Consider the following 27,333-nt stretch of genomic DNA (forward strand, 5'->3'; position numbering starts at 1 on the left):
GGAAAACCCCTTTAAGGAGACCCTCTGCTGGCTGTTCATGATTACATCAGCTGGATCGTGAGCACTGTGCACTCTAGCAGGTTACGTGATTCACTCTAAAATGTCACAGAATACTCTCAGAGTAACCTAACACCGTGAAAATGAATAAGCCTTCAGACAGCTTTTAGAACAGTGTGGTGCTGGGATCACCCTGTGGCCTCCATCTGACTGATGGGGCCCTGTGTATTTGTTTAGCATGTACATCAGGAGCTTACCCAGATAAGAATCTAAAAGGAAACAAAAACTTGCAATGTCAACCCAGCCATCTATGATATTGCAGGAGCTCGGGTGTCGCCGTCCAGTTTCTGTGAACGCAGCGTCTCCAAGGCCTACATTTTATTATTTTTAGTCGCACATGCAAGCAAAAAATGATTCCTTCATCTTAACAGCCTATTCCAAAGCCATAAAAAAGACTGTATTGATCAAAAAAGGTTCAAAAGAAGATTGTGTCAATAGGAGTCATTTATTTTCCATTGTGTCTAATTTCAGGCAATTTACCATAATTGCAGGCTTTGTGCATTGCCTTGCCACTTAAAGCCCTGCTGAATACATTTAATCTTTGTGTTTCCAGAACAATTCCGAGTGTGATCAATTTATTTATTGTGGTAAACTTGGGGCGTATTTTCGGCACTGCATAAATCATGCCGGATGGCTTCTCTACACTCGTTAATATTCATAGTGGGGATTATATTAGCTTTAATCTAGTAGAAGCTGGCGGGTACAGACCAGATACAGGGACATGGAAAAATGAATATTGATGCAGCAATTTAAGGCTACTAAGTGCTGCTGTATAACGCCAATACACTTCCAATAGCTTCTGAGAAAGAAGGGGCTTCGAAGACTATAGAAAGTATTGCCAGTTTACTGCCAGACCAGGTACATATTTTTAGGCTCAGTTCACAATGGGGATGGGTTCTGTTACATAAGGATTTGTTTCGTTGATAAGTGTAGCGTAGTAAGGAGAGCCATTCTTGACCTTAAAAAAAAAAGTGGATGTATCCATTATAGGTCAGGGGGTTCCATCAAGAAATGTTAAGATCAATTTAATAAACAGATTCTTTGAAACAGTCATGGTTCCTTTAAGAATGCAAGCCTTCACGCTAATGTAGGTCTGGGCAATGTAATTCATGAAGAAGAATGGAAGACCGTCTGTATCTGCAATAATGAGTGAGAAGGGGGTGGCCCATTATACATATGACTTCAGTCTACTCTGAGCAATGTAGTAAGACGCCAGGTTGAGGCGTATCATATAAGTAGGTCACTCTATGACAAAATTGGGTTTGATAGAAATTGGGGGAGTTAATTTTGCTCAAATTATTGGATATTTTTAAAAATATATACAGTTATGCAAAAGGAAAACTGACCTATAAACAAACAAGGGCACATATCTTCATAGTCCGGTGCCGGTGTACAGTATGGATAGGCATAGCAAGACCAATCAACATGATATTGATTCTGTGTAAAATCTAATGCTGCATTCAAATATTGACAGAACATGGTGACAACAGCGCATCATTAAGGTGTTTTTCCATGTGCTGTTTTTGTGGAGGACTTTGCCACAAGTGATGTAAAACTGTGGTAAAAAAAAGTTATATGGTAATGTTAAATTGCATTGGTTTTGAAAACAGCACATCCTTAGGGTGCGGGCAGACGAGCGTAGGCGTATTTACGTTCGCACGAGCGCAACGTATAATCGCCCGAGCGATCGTTTTTCACCGATCACGACCAGAGCTAGAAAGCGTATTTTCGTTTGTTCCTACTTTGCAAACGGTCTTTTCGGCGATCGAATATGCGTTGGCGCGTATTTCGGTCGCATATGTTCCGGTTTTTTTCGAATTGCCGTTTTTACGCGCCGTAAAATCGCCCATGTGAACGAATACATTCGAAACCATTGCCTCAGATGGTCACGTATATACGTTTGGTCGCAAAAACGCGCCGTTTATGCGCTCGTCTGCCCGCACCCTCAGACAGGTTAGCTTTTCTGGAGTCTGGGAAAGTTCCTTGACTATCGCTGTGCAAGCTTTGCTTGGTCCATGACAGTGGAAGCCACTTTTGCAGAGCAGCCTGGTCCATAGAGGGGGGGGAGGGGTCCAGAGCAGGGAATGACCACCATATGTCTTAATTGGATACATGAGACAACCTCATGTGAACAGACCCATATTATCGCATTCATCTAAATTTAAAATGCATTTTCAGATAACTTTTCATAATAAGCTGATCTGTGTGTACATAAGCAGTAACTCAATTCCTGACCATTATATAACTTGTATCCTGTTGTAACACTAGTTTTCTAGTTTTCTGTAAGCTGTGTTTTTAATTTTCCCTCAGCTGGTGCTGCTACGGACAAAACTGTAGATTCTGCTCTCTAACTCTCTGTTGCACACACACATCGTCAGAGAGAGTATTGAGCAGCGTAGATGGGATTTCAATAGCTGTGGGACAGTAAATCACTTGTCATTGACTCCAGCAGCCACATCTGTGTGAGTCTCTGCCTCTCTCTCCTCTTCATAGACTTCTATCAGCATCATGAGTAATTACCCTCCTCCATTTCTTGTTATCTGTCTTGTTACTTCTGTTACTAAAGATGGACTTCACATGACAACAGGCAGTGGACAGTAAGTAAGAAGGAAGGGAAACCAATAGTGGCCATTGCGTTAGAGTTACTTTTCAGCACAAAAACAGAATTTTAGGTAAATAACGTGACTTGCACTTTTGTTAATTATTACATTGGCTATCGTATTAACACAAGTTGTTTTAAAATGTGGTGATTATTTAACTCTTTTACGAGAAACTGTTAAGAGCTCAACCAGAAATGAACACTAATAGTGTGACGTAGGGGTTGTGCATGCGCAACCACCACTCCATTCACTCCAGGGGAATTAATGCAGATAGTTGAGTGCTTTGCTTATTGTCTTATGTAGCTATGGATGTAGTTTGTCTTTTGCATTAACCCTTTGCAATCCAATTTTCGATTCAGGGTTTCCTACGGGGCTTTCTCTTTCTGCCATTATACAATGGTGCCATCTGCTGGCTAGAGCCAGTACTGTGGTATCAGACATGCTGGAGAGGCCCCTGACAACAGAGCGGCCAGTAATCTACAGTAAAGATACCCTGCCGGACGTCTTCCGACAACGGAGCTGTACAGCCTTCAAATCAGAATGTCTTTAGACGTCAGACAGTGGATTGGAAAGGGTTAACCTGTATTGCCAGACACAAGCATAAATTAAAATGCTGCTCCTCAAACATGATTTGCATTATTTTATATGCTTCCTGTTCAATCCTTACTGTAGGAGGGACAAATAATTGATGAGCTCTTGTTACACAGGTCTCTTCGCTCATTTTTGAGTTTGGCGAGAATGTATTCCTAAATCCTAGCATATTGCTCATTTACTTAGCTAGCATCTTATACAGTAATCTACTGACTGATTCTCTGCGGGGTCTAGTCAATAAATACTTACCACGTTCTTCCGAATTGGTTTCATATAACAATATCTCGAAGCAAATCAGCACTGCGCTATCTTCATCAAATAAGCACAAGAGAAAACCAAAGCAAATTCATATTTAACACCGTCCTAAATGGGAAAAACTCCATAAAACTAGACAGTTTACATCGTGAAGTCAATATGAGCGATGCCGGTAATAACCTTACATTGCTCATTTTATATTCAAACAATTCAGTAATATTCTCTAGAAAGTCGTTTTAAATCTGACGCACTCTTTAAAATGTGTGTCCTGGGTTATATGTAAAGCTGTCTATCATACAATAGATCACTTCTGATTTCCTCTGCTCTGGGCTTTGAAATGGGGGTCTTTGAATAAAGTTAGGAAATACAGCAGTACAGGAAAACTGAGGTTAGGTCCACCAATTAGGGTTTAGGGTACGTCCCCCATCTATACAGGACATGTACACATCCACTTTTAAAAGGACACTAACTTTTCAGACAACATCTTCTCACCTCATAGCCTGTGTGTGTCAATTGTATAATATACTTTCAGCAATTTTTTTTTCTAGTTTTACCAGTATAATTCAATTTTTCAGTTCAGTGCCTCTGCAATCCACTGCCTGTTGTTAGTTGTTCAGCTTATCTCGTAACCGGGACTTTTGCATGTCTTTTTAGCTGTGGGTAATGGGCAATCTTCACAGCCTCACCCCCTTGCAGCCACAATGCCCTACAAGCTCTCAGATTTGCAGTCAGTGTGTGCACAACTGCTGCCTACTCTGGTGTTATATTTACTGTACCCATCATGCTATGTTCAATTATCTTTATGTTCTAGGCATTATCTATCTATCTATCTATCTATCTATCTATCTATCTATCTATCTATCTATCTATCTATCTATCTATCTATCTATCTATCTATCTATCTATCTCATTATCTATCTCATTATCTATCTATCTAGCTATCTATCTAGCTATCTCATATCTATCTATCTCATATCTATCTATCTCATATCTATCTATCTCATATCTATCTATCTCATATCTATCTATCTATCTCATATCTATCTATCCCTCTCCCTCTCCCTCACCCTCACCCAAGGCTGTGCACGAGCTGAAACGTGTCCTCCAGCCTTTTCTTTTTAAGTGGGATATGTAATGGCATAGTTTATTTAATAAAGAAAAGCATATCCTTTTTAGAGAACTACCGGCTCTGTTTTCCTTTTGGATATACTTTATGCTACTATGTTGCCGCTTGGGTCTTCGGTCTCTCACCTGGCTGAAGTTAAAGGATTATGCAGGAGCAGACATTCATGTGGGAAGCAGCCACCGCAGCAAGTATATGAACTCTTTCTTTACTATGGTGGGTTAGTTCTACCCTGCACATCTAATAAACACACAGAATTTACTGCTTTTCCTTTTTGCATAAAATTCTTTAGAAGAACAGATGTTTGGTTCAGAAGTGTAAACAATGTGGTTTAAGCCGGCTGCACACAATCAGGTCGGATTCCGCATGCGGGAGCCCGCAGCAGAATCCGACCCTGTGCCCAGCCAGCAGCCGCACGTACCTCCGCCTTCTTCACTGACTGTACTGCGGATGGTCCGCATGGCGAGCCATCAGACTAGCGCAGTACAGATTTTTTTTTTTTTTAACCCCTGCTTTTCCCGCGCCATCACCTAGTGATGACACGGAATCTGCTACCTTTTCGCACCATCAATTGCAGGAAGGCTGCGGGTTGGATGACTGCCATTGATGTCTATGGAGGCGTCTGTGCAGAATCCACACCAAAATAGATCATGCTGTGATTTTTCCTCCGCGAGCGGAAAATTGCAATTGATTTTCGCTCGTGTGGAGGAAAAATTGCTTTTCCATAGCATGTTATGGAAGGTATTTGCTGTGGAATCCGCAGGCGGATGCCCTCTCCAGATTCCACAATGCAAATCCGGCCATGGGCAGCTGGCCTTATTGAAAATCCTAATTACAGTAATCTATTGCCAAGCATTGCCTCTTCTAAACACGCCCAGCAAGATGCTCTTTTGTGATTAGTGGAATATTTTATGCAGGCATACCTCTTGTAATCAGAGATGCACTGCTGACAATAATGAAACGCTCTAACAATGGCTCAATCACGTATAGTACCAATGATTGCTCCATGTAAATATATTGCTGATCTGTGCGTGTTGCAGATAGAAAACCAGCCTGTGTAAATGGGCCTTAAGTACGAGCTGTGGTACTATGTCCCGTGGATGGTCTTATGTACACAGTATGCATGTCTACTCTACTACACATCTGATTGTGGACACCTGAATATGATATTCATATGTAACTTTTGAACTTAATTATGAAACCAAAACATTTACGTGGCGTCGACCAACTTCTTTGTTTGGTGATATAGTACCCTACACTTTTCTGGAAAAGATTCCCACCATATTTTGGAAATGCCTGTGAGGATTCTCATTCATTGGGACACAGGAGTGAGATTGGGTACCTATATTCAACTTGGGGTTGACATCAGGCATTTGCACAGATTATTCACAAGTATCTCGGAAACTATTTGTATGGGCCCGGTGCATGAGCCTTTTTATAATGCCGAAACAAGATAATCTTTTTCAGGTATTGATGCAAAGGCGGACCAACACAATTTTCTCGAATTTCATTTGCAAATGAAGGATTCAATCGCAGCTGATTATTACTTCTTCATCCACTTTTACAGTTGGCGTTAGTCCTTGGAGTGTTTCCTTAGCATCTGTCAGACCCAATTTCATCCCTCAGATAGGTATAGTATGTGAAGATAGATGTTTCATCGCTTCAGAGGATGTGTTTCCACCTCCTTTGACTCTAATGGGATGCTTTACGTCACGTCAGTTGATATTGAGTATTGCTCATATTGATCGGGAGCTTGCTTGCAGCTGCTTTGCATTGAAAGCCAACCTATAAGAAATTACATGACCGTATGTTTCATTTTACGGATCTGATGGATATGGATAAATTACTGAACCCGCACAAAGGGAATGTTGACATAACCTTTGCATTTATCCACACAGTCAGAACGGTCATCAGTTGTTTCTGGGCCCATATAGAGAAAGGTTAAGGACCCTATCCTCCAACTTGGACTCCGTTATTTTTTGTGAATACTTGGTGGGTCAGGGGCTCATTTTATCAGTAGTATCTGGACTCATATAGAGAAAGGGTTAAGTATTCTATCCTCCATCTTGGATCACTCATTTTTGTGGACACTTGGGGGGGGGGGGGGGGGGTGTTATTACCATTTTCAACATTCATTTTCTACTATCACCCTGACTCCTGAGGCCAGTGGTTGTGGCATTCATGTGAATGATGAACAGCAAATAATTGCTGCATGAGCTCCGGGTACCTGATTGCTGGGGACCAGAACAGCTGCAATGGAGCAGCGGGACATTTTTTGGGTTAATATTCACTAGCTTTTTACTTGATCCAATTCCCTGCTCTTAGGCAGTCTTTAAGAAGTATTGTTTTTTAAAGTCCTGGAAATTCACTTTCATAATCAGATCAAAGTCTCAAGAGAGAACTACTAAGTGGCAAGTAAGAGCTCACAGTAGAGGTTGGGTACCATTTCAGACCCCTGACAACAATAAGACTATTTCCACTCTCATGAAGATGCTGCCCACAACTTTTTTGTTCATTCTTATTTCATTACAGTTCTTTGGTTATTCTTTCTGCTGATATCTTCCATAGTTCTGCATATAGTCACACTCCAACCATACTAGAGAGCCATGTCTTCAAGCTCCAAACATGCTGCAGCTATATTTGAAATTGAGCTTTGACTTTTTTAGTATTAAGAGTGATTTACTACAAACACATTTTTTTTAGTTGCAGTCTTTTTTTTCGGACAATAGTTCACTTCCAAGGATGGAAGGACTTCCTGCATACAATTTCCTGTATCCATAGCAACCTTTTGTATCCTGTCCAGGCTCTCTGAATCAATAGGGAGGAAAGCATTTCCTGTTCATTCTTAAAAAAAAAAAAATTACATGCAGCATACTTTTTTTCGGAGAGTCATCTGTCTAGTATTATACATCTACAAACCGAAACTGCAAGATTATTTCTAAAATGAACAATATTCTTGGGGTAAGAAAATGACTTTTATTGATTTATAGGTATTCTGTATTAATAGGAATCTGTAGCTGCGCTCCGGGCTGTAATACATTTTCCTGTGGATGGCGTACAGCCTGGGAGAGTTACTGTACACCTCTCTGAACTTTGTTCACCACACACACCACTTATCCTTTATGCATTATTCATTCCTCTTCAGCAGAATAATGTACTTCATACAGCAGCTATCTACAGACGTAGCAAAGGGGACTTGGCACTTCATGCATCAAATGCACAGTTGCAGCAAACTTTGAATTGACATTTTTCTCTTTTTTTGTTTTTCGTTTGTTTGTTTCTTCTTTTCTTCTTTTTCTTTCTTTGAACCGTTTTTTCTTTCTTCTCCCTTTCTCTTTCTTTTTCTTTTTTTTCTTTGTCTTTCTTTTTCTTTCTTTTATTATTTCTTTTTCTTTCTTTCATTATTTTTCTTTCATTATTTTTTTCTATTTTTCTCTTTTTCTTTTTATTTCTTTCATTATTTCTTTTTCTTTGAGTCTTTCTTTTTCTTTCATTCTTTCTTTTTTCTTTCTTTCTCTTAGTATTTTACTTTCTCTTTTTCTCTTTCACTCTTTTCTTTATTTTCTGTCTTTCTGTCTGTCTTTTTATCTTTCTTCACATTGATAAAAATGAACTTTTCTTTGCAGCAAAGTTTGCTATATCATGCAACTTGGCATTTTACATTATATAGACAGGACTAATATTCTCTTGTGTGAATGCCTACATATAACTTTAGTAGTCTCCTGTTATTATTTGTCATAGAAGTATGCAGTAATGAATAGTCACTATCAGATTGTGAGACTAACCATACATTATGTACCCCATATTGGATTAGATTATTTTTGCATGGTATTTCTATTATACCAATATATGTCCTCTGCCAGTATTTCATCATAAGCTACAGTTAATTAACAAGGAGTATAGCTTCTCAAGCGGTGGCAGAATATTAATTTTCTAAAGCAGCAGAGCATGAAAGTTAGTTTTGTTTTAGCAAATTATGAACCTTGTACAGCAGAATGTATTCTTAATTCTTGACTGTTTGTTTTCATTTCGCTTGCCAGAACAATTATGAGCAGCAAACAAAGGAACGTGTACAGATGTGAGAGCTTTCTCACCCCACTCCGCATATGTCTTTATGGCTATGTCTTTATATTGCTTCTGCAGGAAAGGGTCCTTTGCTGCCCTCCAACTTGCCATATCTGTTTAGAAAAACAAGTTAATTGCCAAAGCTTGGGTCTAACCTCTATACCAAGGAACTTTCCCAAAACAACCACGCTCATACATTTGAGTGGCAATAACATCACTCATATAAGCCCCAGTGAGCTGTCGGACCTTAAGGATCTAGCTGTGCTTTTTTTGGACAATTCAAAAATTTCACACATACATCCAAAAACATTTTCGCCCTTGAAGAAACTGTACTCCCTGTACCTTAACGACAATTACATTCAGTATTTAGATTCCTCGATATTTGATGGACTTGTCAACCTTCATTACTTGTACCTTCAACAAAATCGGATTGATCTCCTTCCTCAAGGGTTGTTTAGTCACCTAAAATCTGTCCGAAGCTTATACCTTCAGAAGAATAGAATTGGTATTCTCACCAGCGATCTGTTTTTTGGAATGTTTAACCTATATACTCTAAATTTATCCAGCAACAATATCTCACAGATATCTGACTCAGCATTGCATCATCTGGAAAAGCTAGAAAATCTATACCTTGAAAGTAACCATCTAAGTAAAGTCCCATCCAATGCTCTGGGATTACTCAAAGGTCTCAAAAGACTTTCTTTGTCAAATAACCAGATTGGATCAATACACAGTTTTGCTTTTCTAGGACTTAACTCTTTGCAGCATCTGTTTTTAGAGAATGCAAATATCCAGGCAATCAGTGACAAGACATTTAATGGGCTGAGTAATCTCAAACAGTTGATCCTGAGCCGGAATAAACTACGTACCCTTGATTCGAAGACTTTTACCAGCCTCAATCAATTAGTGTACCTACAGTTGGACAGGAATGGCATAGTGGACATATCGAACGACACCTTTGAAGAAATTGGACCTTCACTAAAAGTTCTCAACCTTGCATTTAATAACCTGACATCTCTGCAGCCTCAAGTGGTACAACCCCTTATCTCATTAAGTCATTTCCAGGCCAGTTATAATCCATGGCATTGTGGATGCAGCTTGTTGGCACTTAGACACTTCCTCCTTTCTTCACCTTCTAGATTCAGTTTGCATTGTCACAGTCCACCACAGCTCCAGAACAGACCACTGGGCAATGTGAGATTGACTGAATTTAGGAATTGTATGAATAATACAACAAATGAGTCACCCAGATTGTCTCTTGGATTATCAACCAGTACTGAAATGATGGATGGCCACATGAAAAATGCCACATACAAACCTCTTCTCAGCTCTCTGAGTACCCATAGAAGCTTTTCCGCTCGATCAACTTCTACGGAGTCCACTAACATTGCACGGAGCAACCGAGGACAGAATGCTAGTACACCATTGTATGAAGAGAGAGAATTTCATTTTCCACCTGTCAATCTAAGCAGTAGTGGTGTGAGCCAGATGCCATTAGACATTGTTACAGCGTCTCCTAAACCAGTTGTCATATGCCAACCGACGGCAGAAGACCTACATCAGTCTTTTTACATTTTGCTCTCGTTTTTTATATTGTCTTGTATTGTCATTTGTTTTTTAATATATAAGATATATCAGTTGAAAAAGAAACTTAGGACTCCAGAACACCAAGGTGACAGTGTGCTGGAATATTACAGCTGCTATCAGACTGGCAGGTACCAGACAACAGATCCCATACACATCCCACCGCAAAATCCCTTGCCAAGTCCTGATATGGACTTAATAAGACCACTGAAGCGCTCTCCATCAGATTCTCAGACACAGGTCATCTTGTTTGAACATTCTGCTCTCTGACTGATTTCCTCTGGTTAGCAGGAAAAGTTACTGCATAACAACCCTGTGCCCGTCCGGTGATCCCGCGTACCTGTCCGGATTCTTATCTGTATTGCGGGTGTGCCGGCCAGCTCACATGTGCAGTACAGATAATGTTGCGCTAGCGAGGACTCGTATCCCGCGACCTTTCTGCAATGATGATTGCAGAAGGGCCACAGGTCGGTCGGCTTCCATTCACTTCAATGGAAGTCGTCCACACAAAATCCGCTTTGGAATAGAGCATATTGCAATTCCCCCACCCCACCCCTCCCTCCCCGCGATTTCCGGTCATGGGCAGCAAAAACGATTTTCTAAAGCATGCTATGGCAGGTATTTTCTGCAGAATCCGGAGGCGGGAGCCCGCTCTGGATTCCGCAGTGCAAATCCGGCCGTTTGCAGGCGGCCAAAGTCTTAAAATCAGCATGGAACTAGACTCCATTTCAAAGATTTTTGAGACTGACACAAATTTTGGTTTTGACAAAGTTTGCTGATTCAGTATTTTGAGATGTTTAAGTCTGATGTTTCTATAGTGTACTGGGTATGATGGATGCTAAACGAGCTGATATTTTGGATTACCGCAGTTTATTTGATCAGAGACATTTCCCAATTTACGATCCTCATGAAGTCTTCTGTTTCTGAGATTCCACATTATATTGTACAATTGTGGCCAAATGTTTTGAGACTAGCAGAAATTTTGGTTTACACAAGGTTTGCTGCTTTATTGTTTTAGGCCTCCTGCAGACGGCCAGGTTGGATCGCGCTGCAAGAATTCTCGCAGCAGGATAAGAGCCATGCCCCTGCAGTGACCATGGCAGCTCACCCCCTCCCGGCGTCTCGCTCTGCGCCAGCTGTCGCACAGCCGCGCATGCGCAGACCAGAGCCGGCATAGCAGCAGTGACGTTTCAGTGCAAGCCTCTTTGAGGCTCGCACAGAAATCGGACACGCCGCGATTTTTCTTTACCGTGCAAGTTTTCACGCCGTAAAATCACAACTGTCTGCATAGGATTGCATTATCTAATGTAATCCTATGGCAGCGGGCACGGGCGGAATTTTGCGAGAAATCCCGCCGCAGAATTTCCGCCTGTATGCATTTGGCCTTAGTCAGATGTTTGTATGGTATTGAAGTACAATTATAAGTATTTCATATCTTTTTAAACGTTTGTTGACAGATATATCAAGTATATGCAAAGACTTAATATTTATAGTGTTAATCCTGTTTTCAATACTTTTGCAACTTTCCCTGGCATTCTGGATAAAGCTTTTTCTGCTGATGGCAACCGATTCTTGCCTAATCAGTGCTTGGAGTTTAGCACAATTTCTGCATTTTGGTTTGTCTGAAGGGTACTTCATTAGAGAAAATAATTTTACCCCAGTCCTCTGCAACCCAATCACTGTACAGGATTTTTTTTCCTGATGAAGACCGCTTCACACTGTTTTGGAAAAGTGATTGCCTGCAGAAGAAAAGGTGAGCGCTGCCATGAGTCCTGTGTCATGCCAACAGTAATACATGCCAAGACCATTCATGTGTGGGGTTGCTTTTCAATCAAGAGAGTGGGCTCACTTACAATTTTACCTAAGAACACTGCCATGATTTGTATCTAAACATCCTCCAAGAGCAACTTCTCCCAACAATCCAGGGACAGTCTGGTGATGAACAATGCTTTTTTCTAGCATGATGGAGCACCCTGTTACAAGGCTATGTGGCTTGGTGAGCAAAACATTGATATTTTGGGTCTATGGCCAGGAAACTCCCCAGATCTCAATCCCATTGAGAACCTAATGGTCAATCCTCAAAAAATGGGTGGGCACACAAAAACACAGAAATTGTGAAAAACTCCAAGCACTGTTTAGGCAAGAATGGGTTGTCATCAGTCAAGATTTTGCTCAGAAGCTGATATCCAGCATGCTGGGGCGAATTGCAGAATGCTTGAAAAAGAAGGACCAACACTGTTAATAATAAGTTTTTGCCTAAACTTGATGTATTTGTCAATAAAATTTTAAATTGTATGAAATGCTTAGAATTGTACTTTAGTATACCATAGAAAGTAAAAAATCTAAAAACACTGAAGCTGCAAACTTTGTGAAAAAACAAAATTCGGTGGTCGCAAAGCTTTTGGCCATGACTATACATTATAATGTAGAATTTCAGAAGCAGATGACTTCATGGGGATAGTAAATTAAGGGAAAAAAATGTGTCAATCCAAAATATCAGATCATCTAGAACCTATCATAACCAGCGATGCCTTAGTTGCAATTGGCTGATTCTGGCACTTTTAATTGCAGCCTAATGACGACAGATGAAGTTCTGCTCTCCTAGTTGGGTGCTGTACAGGCATCATGTAGTCGTGTGCAAAGGATACAAAAAATGAACTAATGCACATGACCATATTTCCACTCTGTAAATCCATACTAAGCCCTAATTTGATACCCACAGTATTGTATATAGTCAATCATATTGTTAATTACTTTTTGTTTAACAGTAATATTTTTAGGACCATGTTTGTAGTAATAAGTTAATAAAATAAAGAATATTACAAAAAATTCACCCAGAATCCAACATATAAGTGTGGTGTACTTCATCAGATATCAAATGCGGTATTACAGATTGATGATATCTCTGAAGTATGGCATCGTTACCATTTGCCAACACTAAAGGTACACTACCTATGGCTCCGTAGTATTGAGCTACACTGATTGCATGTGCCTCCTTATGGGCTCCACCCCCACGGATCCAGGGCCGGATTGGGAATTTAATATGGCCCTCGAAAAATATCAAACAAGTAGCCTCATGTTGGTAGGTGAATCCAAATTTCTAATGGAGTGGGCCAAAACAAGAATTGCCCGATGCTGGATCTCTGTTTTGAGATGACATCTGTTTGTTGCTTGTTTCTCTGGGCCTTGATGAGCAGAGCGTAGTGCATAATTGCAGCAGTTCAGCTCTTTATGGTGCCAAAAAGGAAGCAGAGGGGGTGTTTAATTAAGAAGAGACACTGAAGCCAACTGATGAGGACAGAGGCACTAGAATGACCATCTGTAATAAAAAGTCTCTTACCACAGTCAGCCTGCAGCTGGTCCTTGGGTTCTCTGAGCCAGCAGGAGAGCTGGGTCTGTGGCATGTGCCCCATCTTGCATCAACCCTAATTTGGCTGCATTGAGTCCACTGGAGTGCAGTGGGTCTGGGCATCTGACCAGGTGTTGATGGAAGCCCTGTCTGACCAGACCAACCCATGACTTGACCAGCTCACCAGGATGTCTTCCTGTAGATGCTATGGCCAATCTGCCCATGCATTGATCTGCCATGTTTATGATGCCTTCTACACTCAATGTGCTTTTAAATTGAACAGGTCATCAATTATTAACATCTGATTAATCCTTTTTATGATCTTGTATGTTCTCTTTAGATGCAACCTACACATTGAGAATCCTTCTGCTTTACTTGCTTGGCTTTAGCCTGAGTGGCATACCTTTCCAGGAAAATCTCGTTCACGTGAAATCCTAATGGAAATTGAGATGTGTTACAGTGGCAGCTGTCACAAGATTGATATTTATCTTAAAAGTGAAACCGGAAAAGCGAGGGACCCGCTCAGTACTTGATACTTTTTAGACTCGAGAACACAAATGCCTCATCTGTAGGTTAACACAGCACTCCGTCAGACTGTGACAAACGCATAGCCTTTGCTAAATGTAAAACACAATGTAGAAACATGTACGCTAGGAAGGTCCTAAAGGTTCCAGACTAACGTACTGTGCTGTTACATTTGCTTTCACTGCAGAGTAGTAGCCATGATGAGGTTATGCAATCCGTCCTTACATTGAGTCTGTATTAGTTAAAAAAATGTGGTTCTAGGGCTTAATTACAGAGACTATATCATTGCATATGAACTGAAATAACTGCTTTTGGAGTGTTTGGGACACCCCTGAAAAAAGGAAAGATCTCACAAATGACAAGATTGTTTTTGTCGAATTACCCCAGCTTTGTTAATGGTTCACTGATAACAGCAGGGACCAGTGTTTGTCCCGACTGCCTGCACTGCAACGTGTGAATACTTGTGCAAGTGCAGTAATGGAGCGTGGGTACCTGGGTATGCATGTGGCATCACTGAATCACCAATGGTGTCATGCAAAGATCATTAACCCTTTGCAATCAAATTTTGGATTCAGGGTTTCCTAGGGGGCTTTCTTTTTCTGACATTAGACAATGGCACCATCTGCTGGCTAGAGCCTGTACTGCTGTATGTGACATGCCGGAGAGGCCCCCGACAACAGAGCGGCCAGTAATATACAGTAAGATTACCCTGACGGACGTCTTCAGACATCGGAGCTGTACAGCCTTCAATCAGAGTGTCTTTAGACGTCAGACAGTGGATTGGAAAGGGTTAATGCCAATACATAGAATTTTGTGCATTAAAGGTCTCTCAGCAGTACTACAAAACTGTTGGCAGAGCTGGCAGAGGAGAAGAGTGTAAATATATCTTAGGGTCCACAGCACTCAAAAAGTGAACTTTCAGTTTGCTACTACAAGTGGACTTCAGACAGAGCTTCTTGCTGAAGCGCCCCCCTTCCTCCGTCCAATGAGCTTCTTCAAAGCTCTATTTGACAGCTGTAGTAATCTTCTGATTGAATCTCCTGTCAATGACAGCTGTAGAGCAGATCATTGGACAGATAGGACTTCTTGATCACATGCTCTTCTATCTCCAGAGCACTTTTAGCGCTATCAAAGTTCCCAAGCTCTTTGCTGTAGCTCCCCTTGACCGAACTAAAGAGTTTCCAGTTCTGGTAAGAAGGCTTTTGCACTCTTACTTATTGGATTTGTATAAGTAGAAAAATGAAAGTGTACAAACCCTTGACAAAGTCTGTTTTGCAGATCTAGAGCTTTGACTTCCTGTGTTTCCTCCCTTCTATTCTGGGATATGTTCAGTTCTTCACAGCGGTAGAGCCTATACGTGCTGTTGGGAGGGTGGAAATGCTTCTCTCTTGTGCATTAATTACATAAATGGAACTTCTTTGTGTCTTTTAAGACATGCTTTATCATTATGATCTTCTTTGTGTGACATTTCATTTCTTCTTTTGTTTTTCTTTGTGTATTTTATGCTATAGCTTTTTATCAACATAATTTCATGATTGACTTCCTGCCGTCCTGAACATAAAACCGCCTTCATAGTGCTGATTAAATAAACGTTATTTCTCAGAGACAGGAAAAAACTCACTGGGGGTAATGCTCTTGAACAAGAAATAATAGTTTATGAATTCTGGGAAGTATTGACATGCAGAAGCTTTCTATTTAAAGTGAATGTTTGCTTTCAATATCCTTTTTTTTTTAATTTACAGTGCAAAAGAAAGTTTTGGGTTTCTTTAAATAGAAAATGCAACAGGAAGTCCAGCACTCCATATGGATCAAATAGGAACTACACCTATTATATATGACTTACTAACAACTGAAGTCCTTAGAGGGAATCTGTCAGCACCTCTCAACACCGTAAACTAAATCATGACGCTCACAATGCAGATTCTGAGGAGTCCAGGGATGTATTTTTTATAGTTATCAGGCTCCCTGTTCCAGCGCTGTCATTCCTGGAAGTTGGTGTGCGGGACTCAACTCTACAGGATATGCAATGCCTGCAGAGAGGAGTCTGCTGTGCAGGGACATCCATAAAGCATTTTACACCAGTTTCTAATGCAAAAAAGTTAAGAAATTTTGGCAAGGCTTGCTTGTCTCCATCTAAGGCCTCCTGCAGAAGGCCAGGTCGGATCCCGCTGTGAGAATTCTCTGCGAGGCCTGCACAGAAACAGGACATGCCGCAATATGTTTACCGCACAAGATTCCATGCGGTCAAATCGCGGCTGTCTGCATAAGATTGCATTATCTAATGCAATCCTATGGAGCAGGCGGGGCGGAAATTCTACGGGAAATTTCTGCTGTGAAATTTCCGCCCATGTGCATTTGGCCTAAAGTCTATGGCACTGTGAAGTCAGCCGAGCACTGATGATTGCTGGGGTCCCAGTGGTTGGACTCCCACAGAACTAGTATTTAGCACTGGTAATTCATGTTTCTGGCAGGAATGCCCTTCCAATCTACCCACCATAAAATGACATTTCTTTAAAGACTATTCTGGGACGTTTTAAATTTTTTTCTGTTGATTACCAACCGGGTATCACTAGAAGATGGGCAGGGACCTGCCATTCGGATTTCCGCCAACTAGCGAATTCCCCCAGAACCATTGTCACTGTGATCAACAAAGAAAGCACTGACCATAGTGCAGTGGCCAGGTTTGGTACTGCAGCTGCAATAGGTGCTGCGCCTGCAATACCAACCTGGGCCACTGCACTATAGTCAGCACTTTCTGCTTTCTGTGTGGACTGCAGTGACCGTGGCCCCAAGAATCCGCTATTTGGTGCGGATGCGAGTGGCGGGTCCTCATCATCATCTATTGATGACCTGTTGGTTATCCATAGAAAAAATAAAAAAGGTCCCGGAATACGTATTTATTGCTCATTATTTCTGAAGTTCTGTTACAAGGCTGCTTATTATTGTAATTTTCATCTTCCTCCTCAGACACTAATGTCTCACGTTTCTAATGTCAGTTACTTTTAGAAAGAGTGAATACGAATATCTATAAAACGTGGCATGTTGATTGTAATGAGGTCTTGAGGGGGTGAACTGTGCCCTTTATGGTCCGTAATCCGTATGCTTTCTGTTATGCCCTGCTGAGTCTTTAGCTGTGTACCACAAAGCTTCAGGAAAGGAGTAGTAGGGGAGAAATCATATTCAACACTGTATTCGTAAAACTCCAGCCACGAGGCTAGGATGTATTTTCCGACACGCTGTGTTTGGCAACTACCAAGATGCAGGCATGAGGAGGAAGTTCATAAACCAATTTGTTCTCACCTTCTCTACTAAATATCTTTTTGCTTTGTTTTTTGGTGTTAGCAACTTATTTCTTAGGGCCCTTTTACACAGTATGATTATATGGTTCAAAGAACCGTTGAATTACCAAATATAGCCAACAATTGAGCAAGGAATGTTTATTTGTTCGCTTATCGATTATTGTTCATTTTATGCAGGCATAAAAAGCATCATTCAGCATTTGTCAGTCGTTGCATGTAAAAGGGCAATTGTTCAGTCATTCACAAATCACTCTCAGGCATTTCCAGACTCCCCTGATAGACCAACAATGGACTGAACAAGTGAAACAAAACAATTCTGAAAACATGTAAATGATTATCTACGCGTGTAAATGGACATTGTTTGAAAGCAAACGGCTCTCTTTCTCCTTCCAATGTAAAAATTGCTACATGTAAAAGGACCTGTTAGTGAGTAAATTATACAATACATAGTTCTGTTTGCAGGTTGTCTTATTTAGAAATCCCATACATTATCAGATATCTTATTCTGGGTTAATAAATGAGTCTCCTATTCATAACCCTCTTCTATAATTATCAAACATGAGAGCAGCCACAAAGACAGTCTTTCACTCTGGAGGACCCCAAATGTCCATGCAGTACAAAAATAGGCCATTGTTGTCAATAAGCACTGTGTAATGCTTCATTTCCACTGCGGTGGTGCTGCAGGGAAATTGAATACTTACTGCTGTAAGTCCCAGAAGCTAAACAAGCCATTATCAAGGGACCCTTTTAACAAAATGTAGTTGGCCAGATTGGATAACTTTTTAATAGGTATTATTTTATTAAAGGGTTTTCCCACTAAATACCAATGTAGCCAAATTTAGCATGGCTATCATAACTATCCGCAACAAGTTATCTTACCTTAAAGGGGTTTTCCAGTGAAATACTATTGATGACCTATCACCAAGATAGGTTATCAATAGTTGATCTGCTGGGGTCCGAAATCAATGAGAGCTGCGCCTACAGTTACAAGTGCCGGCCACTATAAGGAGGTCGGCACGGAGGCCTCCGCTCCAACCTCTATGTTATTGCGGTGCTGATGGCATGCGCCTGCTCAGCTGATCCCATGCGACAGACCCCGACCAATGAACTATTGATTACCTATCCTGATGATAGGTCATCAATAGTATTTCCCTGGAAAACCCCTTTAGCCCATAAAAAAGTATCTTTCTCATATGTTAACACAAAAAATCCTTGGTAAAGCAATTGAAAGGGCAAATAAATTGTGGCACAGAAAGTTATTGTAACACGTTAAAGTGGTTTCCCTGGGAGACTAATATTGATGACCTATCCTCATAGTTGATCGGCTGGGGTCCGTTGCTCTGGACACCGATCAATTAGCTGATTGTGGCGCTTTTACTGGACGCATAATTACACAGTGTGTAATTTCAAGCTTGAAAAAGACCATCCGGTTGAAACATCGCTGTCTGTCTTATGTCACGGGAGAATAAAGTTTGACACATTTTTTTGCAACCTGGATGCTGCCGCATAATTTTTTTATTTGGACTTTATTTGGGAACATGTTCAGGTTCCTGGTGGCTTTTGCATGCTGAAGGTCCGGCCACAAGAGTGGTGAGTAGGAGTGCTGCTGGGGATCTATTGCATACACCGGCTCATCAATAGTATTTACACTGGAAAACCCCTTTAAGTCATTTTAAACTTGGCTACATTGGTACATTTATTGCTTATTCACAGGACAGCTAATAAATGTATGATCGCTGAGGGACCTGGAGTCTTCCAAGTGAATGACCAAGCCTATCTGACCGGCTCACCGCGGAGAATCGCAGCATGCTGATATTTGCCTTCCGCAAGCGGAGAATCGCTATGATTCTCCGCTCGTGGACAGGGGGGCTGCGCTTTCCATAGTGCTTTATCGCCACGGGGAACGCAATGCAAAAGTGGCCGTGGACAGGCAGCCTAACGCTATAGGACGTACATTTACATCCTGCAGCGTCAGGGTATGTATGAAAGAGATCGCGCGGTGATCTCCCTCCATACAACATGGACGCCGGCTGTTTTATACAGCCGACATCCACCAGCAACAGCTCCAATAGGCCACGCGGCCCATTGGAACTGCTAACTCTTTAAATGCTGCTGTCTGTCAGTGGCATTTTAATCCCCCTGCTGATTTTCGGATATCGCAGGGAGCCTTGCGGGTATCATGACCACCGGGGACCTTTTCAAAGGCTCCAGAGCTGTCATGGTAGAATGCCTATCAAGTCATGCCCATGGGGTGGCTTGATAGACTGCCTGCCCGATTGCAATATGATATAATGCTATGGCATTACATCAGACTGCAGGAGCGATCTAAGCATTTTGTCATCAACCTTTTCTCATATTTCTGATAAAAGAATCTAAATAATAAAACAAAAATACATTTTTGGTATCGCTGCGTCCGTAAAAGTCTGATCTATCAAAGTAATGCATTATTTACCCCTCAACGTCGCCAGGAAAAAAATGAAGAACACCGTAATGCGCTTTTTTGGTCACCCATTTTCCAAATAAAAATGCAATAAAAAGCGATCAAAAAATCGTGTGCATTCCAAAATGTTAACATTGCAAACTACGGGACGTCCCACAAAAACTGAGCCCTCGCACAACTATGTCAATGGAAAAATAAAAAAGTAAAAGCGGTCAAAAGATGGCGACAGAAAATAATTTAAAAAAAATATATATATATATATCTTTGAAATAAAATTAAAGTGGTACAGCAAAAAAAAAACTATATAAGTTTGCTATCATAGTAATCATACCGACCTATAGAATAAAGTTATCGTGTCATTTTTGTTGCAGTTTGGGCGCCGTAGAAACAAGACGCACCACCGAAAGATGGCGGAATGTAGTTTTGTTTAGTTTTTTTTACTCCACTTAAAATTTTGTAAAGGTTTTTCAGTACATTATATGGTACATTAAATAGCACCATTAGAAAATACACCTCATCCTGCAAAAAAAGCAAGCCATCAGACATCTATGTATGGATGTTGGATAAATAACAGTTACAATTTTTTAAAAGGAGGGAAGAAAAACAGAAAATGGGAAAAAAAAGGGACCTGTCCTTAAGGGGTTACTTATATCCTATTGACCTGGCATCATGTTGTCCATAAAGTTAAGATATTCGCTGAACTCAAATGTGGAAAAAAAATTGTCAGCCGTAACAATTTGACCTCAGAGAATGTCAAGGATCAAATCTGTCCAACCCTTATTTCCCCTTTTCTGTCAGTTCTTCATGGGAGTCAAGGTGTATACAGCTCTGCTTTACCGGCTCACTGTGCGTGCCTAATGCTGCTGTATAAGAATATAAGGGAGATGGAATAAATCCTCCACAGTGCCACCTACTGAAAGGCAGCATTCCTTGGCCATTTGAGTCTCCTCACTTATTTATAGTATATAGTTGCTCTCCCTAAGGAGAAAAGAGCGTTTCTAATGCTGCTGTGTAGTAGCAAGGGGGAGTGTAAGACATACAGGAATCGTGTTACAGAGCAGGACTCTATGAATTGTCACAACTGTGCCCATCCAATGACTCCAGAAACGCTACTTCTCATTCATTTCAATACACCATCCAAAATTGTACATTTTTTGGAAATAAACAAAATTTTGTAATGAATACGGATTTATTTAGATAAATAAGAATATTTTATACTCTTACAGACTTTTTTTCCCCCCCTAGCTATTAAGGCTAATGCCCACAAACGGATTTTCACCGCGGTTCCTGTAGCGTAAATCGGCGGCGGAATTCCACTGCTATTAGGTTCTATTGAACCTAATGGCTCAATGCTCACATGCGTGATTCTGCTGTGGAAAAAAAATTATGGCATGTTCTAATTCACCACATTTTCCCCCCATGGGAGGTCTCCATTAATATAGGATTTACGTGGCGGAATTACGCGATTGCTTGTGGGCACTCACGTTTTTAAACACGAAAATCCGCGCGCGTATCCCGGTCCGTCCATGGGCATGAAGCCTTATGTTTAATCTGTTTTTTGAATTTGCCATAAAAGTATAAAATTGTAAATGCAGAATACAAGTAAAGCACATGCAAAAACAAATACTCGCGGAGCATTGTGCAGGATTGTAAGTCAATGCCGAAAGGTCCATGTAACAGTAGTCCGTCAACCCTGATGAGGTGACACAACATCCTGTAATGAACATCTGGAAGAGAACCACTAGAGTCCAGGACCATCTCATAGTTGGAACACACTCGGATAAATTTGTTCTCCTTTCTTGTGGTCACTTGAGAGGTCGATCACTCTTGTTTTCGATGTGCCTCTTGAGAATACAATGCACCCCATGAAGAGACGAGTAATTCCGCACAAAGTGTGCCCTATATTTTTCAACATGAGTTTGGCAAATCGCTTTTCTATTCGTAAGTGCTTCCTCTCCGCCATTTACAAAACTATTTTACAAGTTTTCAGAAGTTTACATAGTATCAAAATACACGGTAAAAAGCAGTGTTCTTACATTGTGCGCAGCGATGATTTAGCTACCTTTGTAAAGCGGAAACCGTCTCTGTTGCCCTCAGCAAGCAATCGCGGCACGGCTTTTGTTTCATATTCTGCTGTTGAAAAGTGAACGTTGTGCTGTGATCGCCTGCTCTGTGCAACAGAGACAGCTGATTAACACTGATTTCTTTGCCCCGTTTCTTCGAAAACTACAATTTTTCAAGGATATTCATGTAAATAATGTCTAAATATGATGCAGCTGCTGAAAGTGTTTAACCTCTTAGAAACATCCGACATACATGTACATTGGATATTCATAGGGTTTGTATGGAGTAGGCTCAGGCACTGAGTGTCAGGACTGGGGGTCCAGGAAACTGAAAGTCCCTGAAAATACCCGCAACTCCTGTCCCTACCTACTTGCCCCCCTGGGCTAAGCCCCAGGGTGACAACTTGGCGACGGTCCCTACCCTCACTAGGAAGGGGAACACTGGGACTAACAAATGGTCAGACACTGGAACAAACAACAGCAAGGAGAGTCAGACAATCCGGGTCAGCAACGAGAGGAAACGCGGTACAAGAGGGTCAGGCAAAGGCAACGTCAGGTCAAAGGCAGAGAGTCAATATCAGGAGTCAAAAACAGGAAGTTCGCTGGTGTAGCAGGAAGACCAAACTAACACTGGCACTGGTCTACAGACACAAGCGGGTTTAAATGCTGTCAGAGCTCCCGCCCAGCAGCTGATTGGGGCGGGGAGTCTGACAGCAGCTGAGTGCACCAAGCAGCTCTGGGGAACCCGCCCCCAGCCCTGCAGGAGGCAGGGAAGGAGACACATGCCTGGTTGCCATAATACCGAGGACGCAACGCGGGGCAACACCCACCGCATCCCTAGCAACCCGGCGGCGAGGAGGAGCTCGGTGGCCAGGGGAGGTGACAAGGACCGGGGCCCCCCTGCACCGCACAGCAGCCGCATGTGTGACAGGACCGTCAGTGCGGGCACGACGGACCCGCGAACCGCCAGTCCTTACACTGAGACCGCTTCATACACGATGGTTGACCGCTGACACCGAGCTGCAACAGACATGATCAGCCATTACTTTCATCCCAGCTGTTAGCCATTTAAATGCCGTGGTCAGTTCTGAAAGCGGCATTTAAATGTCGCTGACGTATACCTTGTTAGGAAATTGATTACGCAAAGATGGCTTGGTTGTGTTTTTCTTTGTTGTTGTATTTGATGTTTAAAAAAAAAAAAAAAAGTAAATAAAAATTTCCTTTAAAAAATGACCACGATGGAATCTGCGGGTGGCGCTACAGGTCACGGCAGCCCAGTGCCTTGTGAAGGCCCCCAGGGCTGCCTGGTATTTCTGCTTATTAAGACATGTCTGTTTAGATAAGTGGAAAAAAAGATTTTGTAGAAATTACAAAAAATAGTAAATATTAATAGTTTTAACTCCCCTTTCCCATATTTGTAACGAAAAAAATCTAAACAAAAAAAAGCATATTTAGTATCGTCACATCAATAAAAGTACAATCTATTTATACAATGTATTTTACCACATGGTGAAGGCTGTCAGAAAACAAAAAATTCATAACGCCAAAACTACACTTTTTCACCCAGTCTCTGAGGAAAAAATTAATAAAATATGATGAAAATGTTAGCGAACCTACGCTGTCTAGCTTGATGCTCGTTCGAGTATTAGCGTAGTCGATGGTGCTCGTTACTCGAACGAGCATCAAGCCGTGTTCGACCCCGCCCCAGTTTTTGGCTCCTCTCCGCTGTGACGTGCCTGTTCTGGCCCCTCCCTGCCGAGAGAGAGAGACCCGGCGCACCACATACAAAAATGCTCGAGTCTCCCATTGTAGCCAATGGGGTTCGTTACTTGAGAAGAGCTCTCGGATTTTACTGCATTTTCGCGTGGTGTTTCCAAACACATTCTACAGCGTTTGACAGTGTTTTTGAACGCACCACATCATGACAATTAGTGATGAGGTGCGTTAAAAAGAGCTTAAACATATGGTAATAGAGCAGACCGCACTCACAAATCACTGCATTAGAAACGCTGTCTTCGAGCGCTAGTCTGTGAGGCCCCATTGAAATCAATGGGAGCGTTGTACGGCGCAGCATTTCAAACACGCTGAGCGCTGCAAAATGCGGGCTGTGTGAGCGCAGCCTTACTCTGCTATTTTTGAAAGCATTCTTACTTTGCTGCATTTTTTCCACACCGGTCTAAAACTTTTGCACAGCACTGTTTGGTGGTCAGAAGCTAGCGACAGAGAGCAATTCATTTTACAGATATTTCCATTTTTAAAAGTAATACAACACAAAAACAACTTTATTAATTTGGTATTGCCTTATTTGTACAGACCCACAGAATAGAGTTATGTCTTTTTTTTTGTTAGTTTATGCACCATTTTAAAAAAAAAAAAAAAATGCAAAATTGGCCCAATTGCGGTTTTCTCTCAATTTCAGTCCACTTTTTAAAAGATTTTTAGTACATTATATGGTACGTTAAATAGTACCATTCAAAAATATAACTCATCTGTCAAAAAAACAAGCCTTCAGACAGCTCTGTCAGTGGTAAAATAAGTAATGATTTTCTTTGAAAGCAGGGAAGAAAAAATTAAAAATGTCTGTGTTCTCATGGAGTTAAAACAGCAGGTAGATTTAATTCTGTACGTAGGAATCGACAAATTTGGTTATGCATTGAAATGAAAGAGCTGTAGTGTTTCTAATTAGGATACAGCACAGGACCTGATTAAACTCATTTAAAAAAAAAAAAACCCTAACCTGATGAGTCTACCAAGGGCGTGCTAGGAATAGTGTTAAAAGGTGCTACTCCATCATGCTCTTGGGTTAAAGGGACACTGTCACCTCCCATAAGTACCATTAGATGAGTTATGGTGCTTATAGGACAGGTACGGCAGTGTACGTTCTATACTTGCAGGGCTCCTAGTTCCGCACTGTCACCAGTGGAAGTTGGCAGAGCCTGGTAAATATGAAAATGACACCCCCAAACTCAACGAGACCTATCCTTATAACACCATAACTTAGTTTATGACGCTTATAGGAGGTGACTAGAGATGAGCGAGCATACTCGCTAAGGGCAATTGCTCGATCGAGCATTGCCCTTAGCGAGTACCTGCCCGCTCGGGAGCAAAGATTTGGCTGCTGGCGGGGAGCTGCGGGGAGGAACGGAGGGGAGATCTCTCTTTCCCTCTCTGCCCCCCACTCTCCCCTGCTCATAGCCGCAACTCACCTGTCACCCACACCGGCAGCCGAACCTTTTCTTCCGAGCGGGGAGATACTCGCTAAGGACAATGCTCGATCGAGTAATTGTCCTTAGCGAGTATGCTCGCTCATCTCTAGAGGTGACAGGTTCCCTTTAATATGGCAAAATCTAATAACGGGTTCTCTTTAATGTAGTGACTTCTACTTGTCCTACCATAATCCCATTTACTGTGTCCTACATAACACAATGTTCCTTTCTTCTGACAGACAACCATCCCTCCTGAACATCAGCTGTCATCTCCTCACATGTCTCCATCCAGCACTATATATATCTCAGGACAATCTTTCGTCCTTCTTTTTTACTCTATTTCTAGCTGAAAAACTCAATATTATGAAATAATCTCTGTAATTGATTGTAGAGCCTCGTATCAACTCTTCTGCAGTTTAGTTCTTTTCGGTCTGTACATTTTAGGACGCATCGCCCTTGTTTACTCTTGGTTGGCTTCCCTACACCAGAAATATGGATCATTCATAGTCAAGATACTGTATTCACATAATAATATATTTGATTTTTGGTTTTAGCCACCTATTGCTGATAATTTATGCTCTTGTATTTCTTTGCTTACAGTATTATCCAAGATAAGTTCTGTGGAATCATTAATATCTGCGTGGAAAGTCTTCACGATGTAATGACAGAAGATCCGGAAACAAATTCATACAAGGAGTAAGTGTTACACTGGTCATAGAAACTTTAGAAAGATCCTCGGCACACTGGGTTTCAAGGTGTTGTATCTTATAAGATGCAGATTTGTAGAAGGTCTGATGAAGATCTATTGTTGGACTGAACTGGACTCTACTTAAGGCCTTAGTCAGACGGGCGTTTTTTGCCGCGATTTGCGCATGCACATGCGATTTTATAAAACCATTGCTTTGCAATGGTATCGGACACATGAGCGCTTTTATGCGCTCGTCCGATAAATTATAGAACAGAAATCGCAGATCGCACCGATCTGCGATTCCTGTTCTCTTCTCTATATGCGCTCAATGGGGCCGGCGGCAGCAGCGCCGACCCCATTGAGAACATATAGAAGACAAATCATTCTTCTCTGTAACAGCTGTGACAGAGAAGAACGATGTTTGCCCATTGAATTCAATGGAGCCGGCAATACAGCCGCCTCCATTGAAAGCAATGGGCTGCCGGCGAGCGCAGGATGAATTGTCGGGAAGGGCTTAAATATATAAGCCCTTCCCGACAATTCATCCCACACTCGCCCGCAGCGCATTACTTTCAATGGAGCGGGCTGTATTGCCGCTCCATTGAATGCAATGCGCTGGACAGCTCCGGACCGTTTCTAATGAAACGCGGCTAGGAGCAGATTTTCGGGCACCGGTCACGCGATTTGCGGATGCGCATCCGTCATGCGATCTGCAAATCGCGCGAAAAAACGCCCGTCTGACTAAGGCCTAAAGGGACATTCCGGTTACACCAAGTTGCTGACAAATGAATGATTATCAAAAGTTATTAAAGTTAGCAATGTGGTTCTACTTTGGATTATTGATCTGCAGCTTTACGCCACAGGATGTAAGGTTACGTCATGGCAGCGTGGTAACCTTACGTCATGTGGATGGCGTGGGATCAGAAGCTAAGCACGCTCTATCTTGCAGTGGGAGCCAGCTGTTACTGATAGCCAGTCTCACGCTGCAACACCCGAGATCAATGAGAGCATTTATCTCCACTTTAAACCCCCTACATGCCGCAATCTATGTAGATTGCAACATGCAAGGCGTTTACAGAGGGAGTGCGCTCCCTCTGTGACGTCATCGGACCCCCATGATGTAATTGCAGAGGGATTGCAGAGGGGCAATGGGTTGCTACGCCAACAGGACACCAGATACTGGTGTCCTGGCTTGGCGTTGCCTATGATCGCTATTACAAGCGATAAAGCATTGCAGTACATAAGTCCTGCAATGCTTTATCATAGTGATCATAGCTACTATGGTACAAGTCCCCGACAAGGATATAAAAAATATTTAAAAAAAAAAACCTTTTTGCACTCTCTTCCCTTTTTAGTATAAAAAACGTAAACAAAAATTAAAATCCCACATATTTGATATCATCGTATCTGTAACGAGTTGTATAATAAATTGAACACACTGTTTATCCTGCACAGCAAAAAGCGTTTAAAAAAACTATAAGGTCTCAA

The 27,333-nt window shown here is 41.6% G+C and overlaps 2 protein-coding genes across 3 annotated transcripts in view; both read left to right on the plus strand.

Annotated features, from left to right (window-relative positions):
- The window catches only part of IPO11 (importin 11), a 450,706-nt gene that overhangs the window by 291,837 nt on the left and 131,536 nt on the right, over window positions 1–27,333 (plus strand). Inside the window, exon 28 of the mRNA XM_066602787.1 lies at window positions 25,758–25,853. Within this exon, the coding sequence (XP_066458884.1) occupies window positions 25,758–25,853 (96 nt within the window). The remainder of the gene's footprint in view (window positions 1–25,757; window positions 25,854–27,333) is intronic.
- Window positions 7,501–13,108, plus strand: LRRC70 (leucine rich repeat containing 70). 2 transcript variants are annotated; one of them, XM_066602788.1, is made up of 2 exons: window positions 7,501–7,587; window positions 8,667–13,108. In XM_066602788.1, exon 2 carries the CDS (start codon window positions 8,674–8,676, stop codon window positions 10,543–10,545), a length of 1,872 nt encoding a protein of 623 aa, XP_066458885.1. In that variant the 5' UTR covers window positions 7,501–7,587; window positions 8,667–8,673; the 3' UTR covers window positions 10,546–13,108. The 2 variants fall into 2 exon arrangements, with proteins under 2 accessions (XP_066458885.1, XP_066458886.1); XM_066602789.1 differs by having other exon boundaries at window positions 7,517–7,587; window positions 8,770–13,108.

Source organism: Eleutherodactylus coqui, chromosome 5 (genome assembly GCF_035609145.1).
Source record: "Eleutherodactylus coqui strain aEleCoq1 chromosome 5, aEleCoq1.hap1, whole genome shotgun sequence".
NCBI classification, from domain to species: Eukaryota; Metazoa; Chordata; class Amphibia; order Anura; family Eleutherodactylidae; genus Eleutherodactylus; species Eleutherodactylus coqui.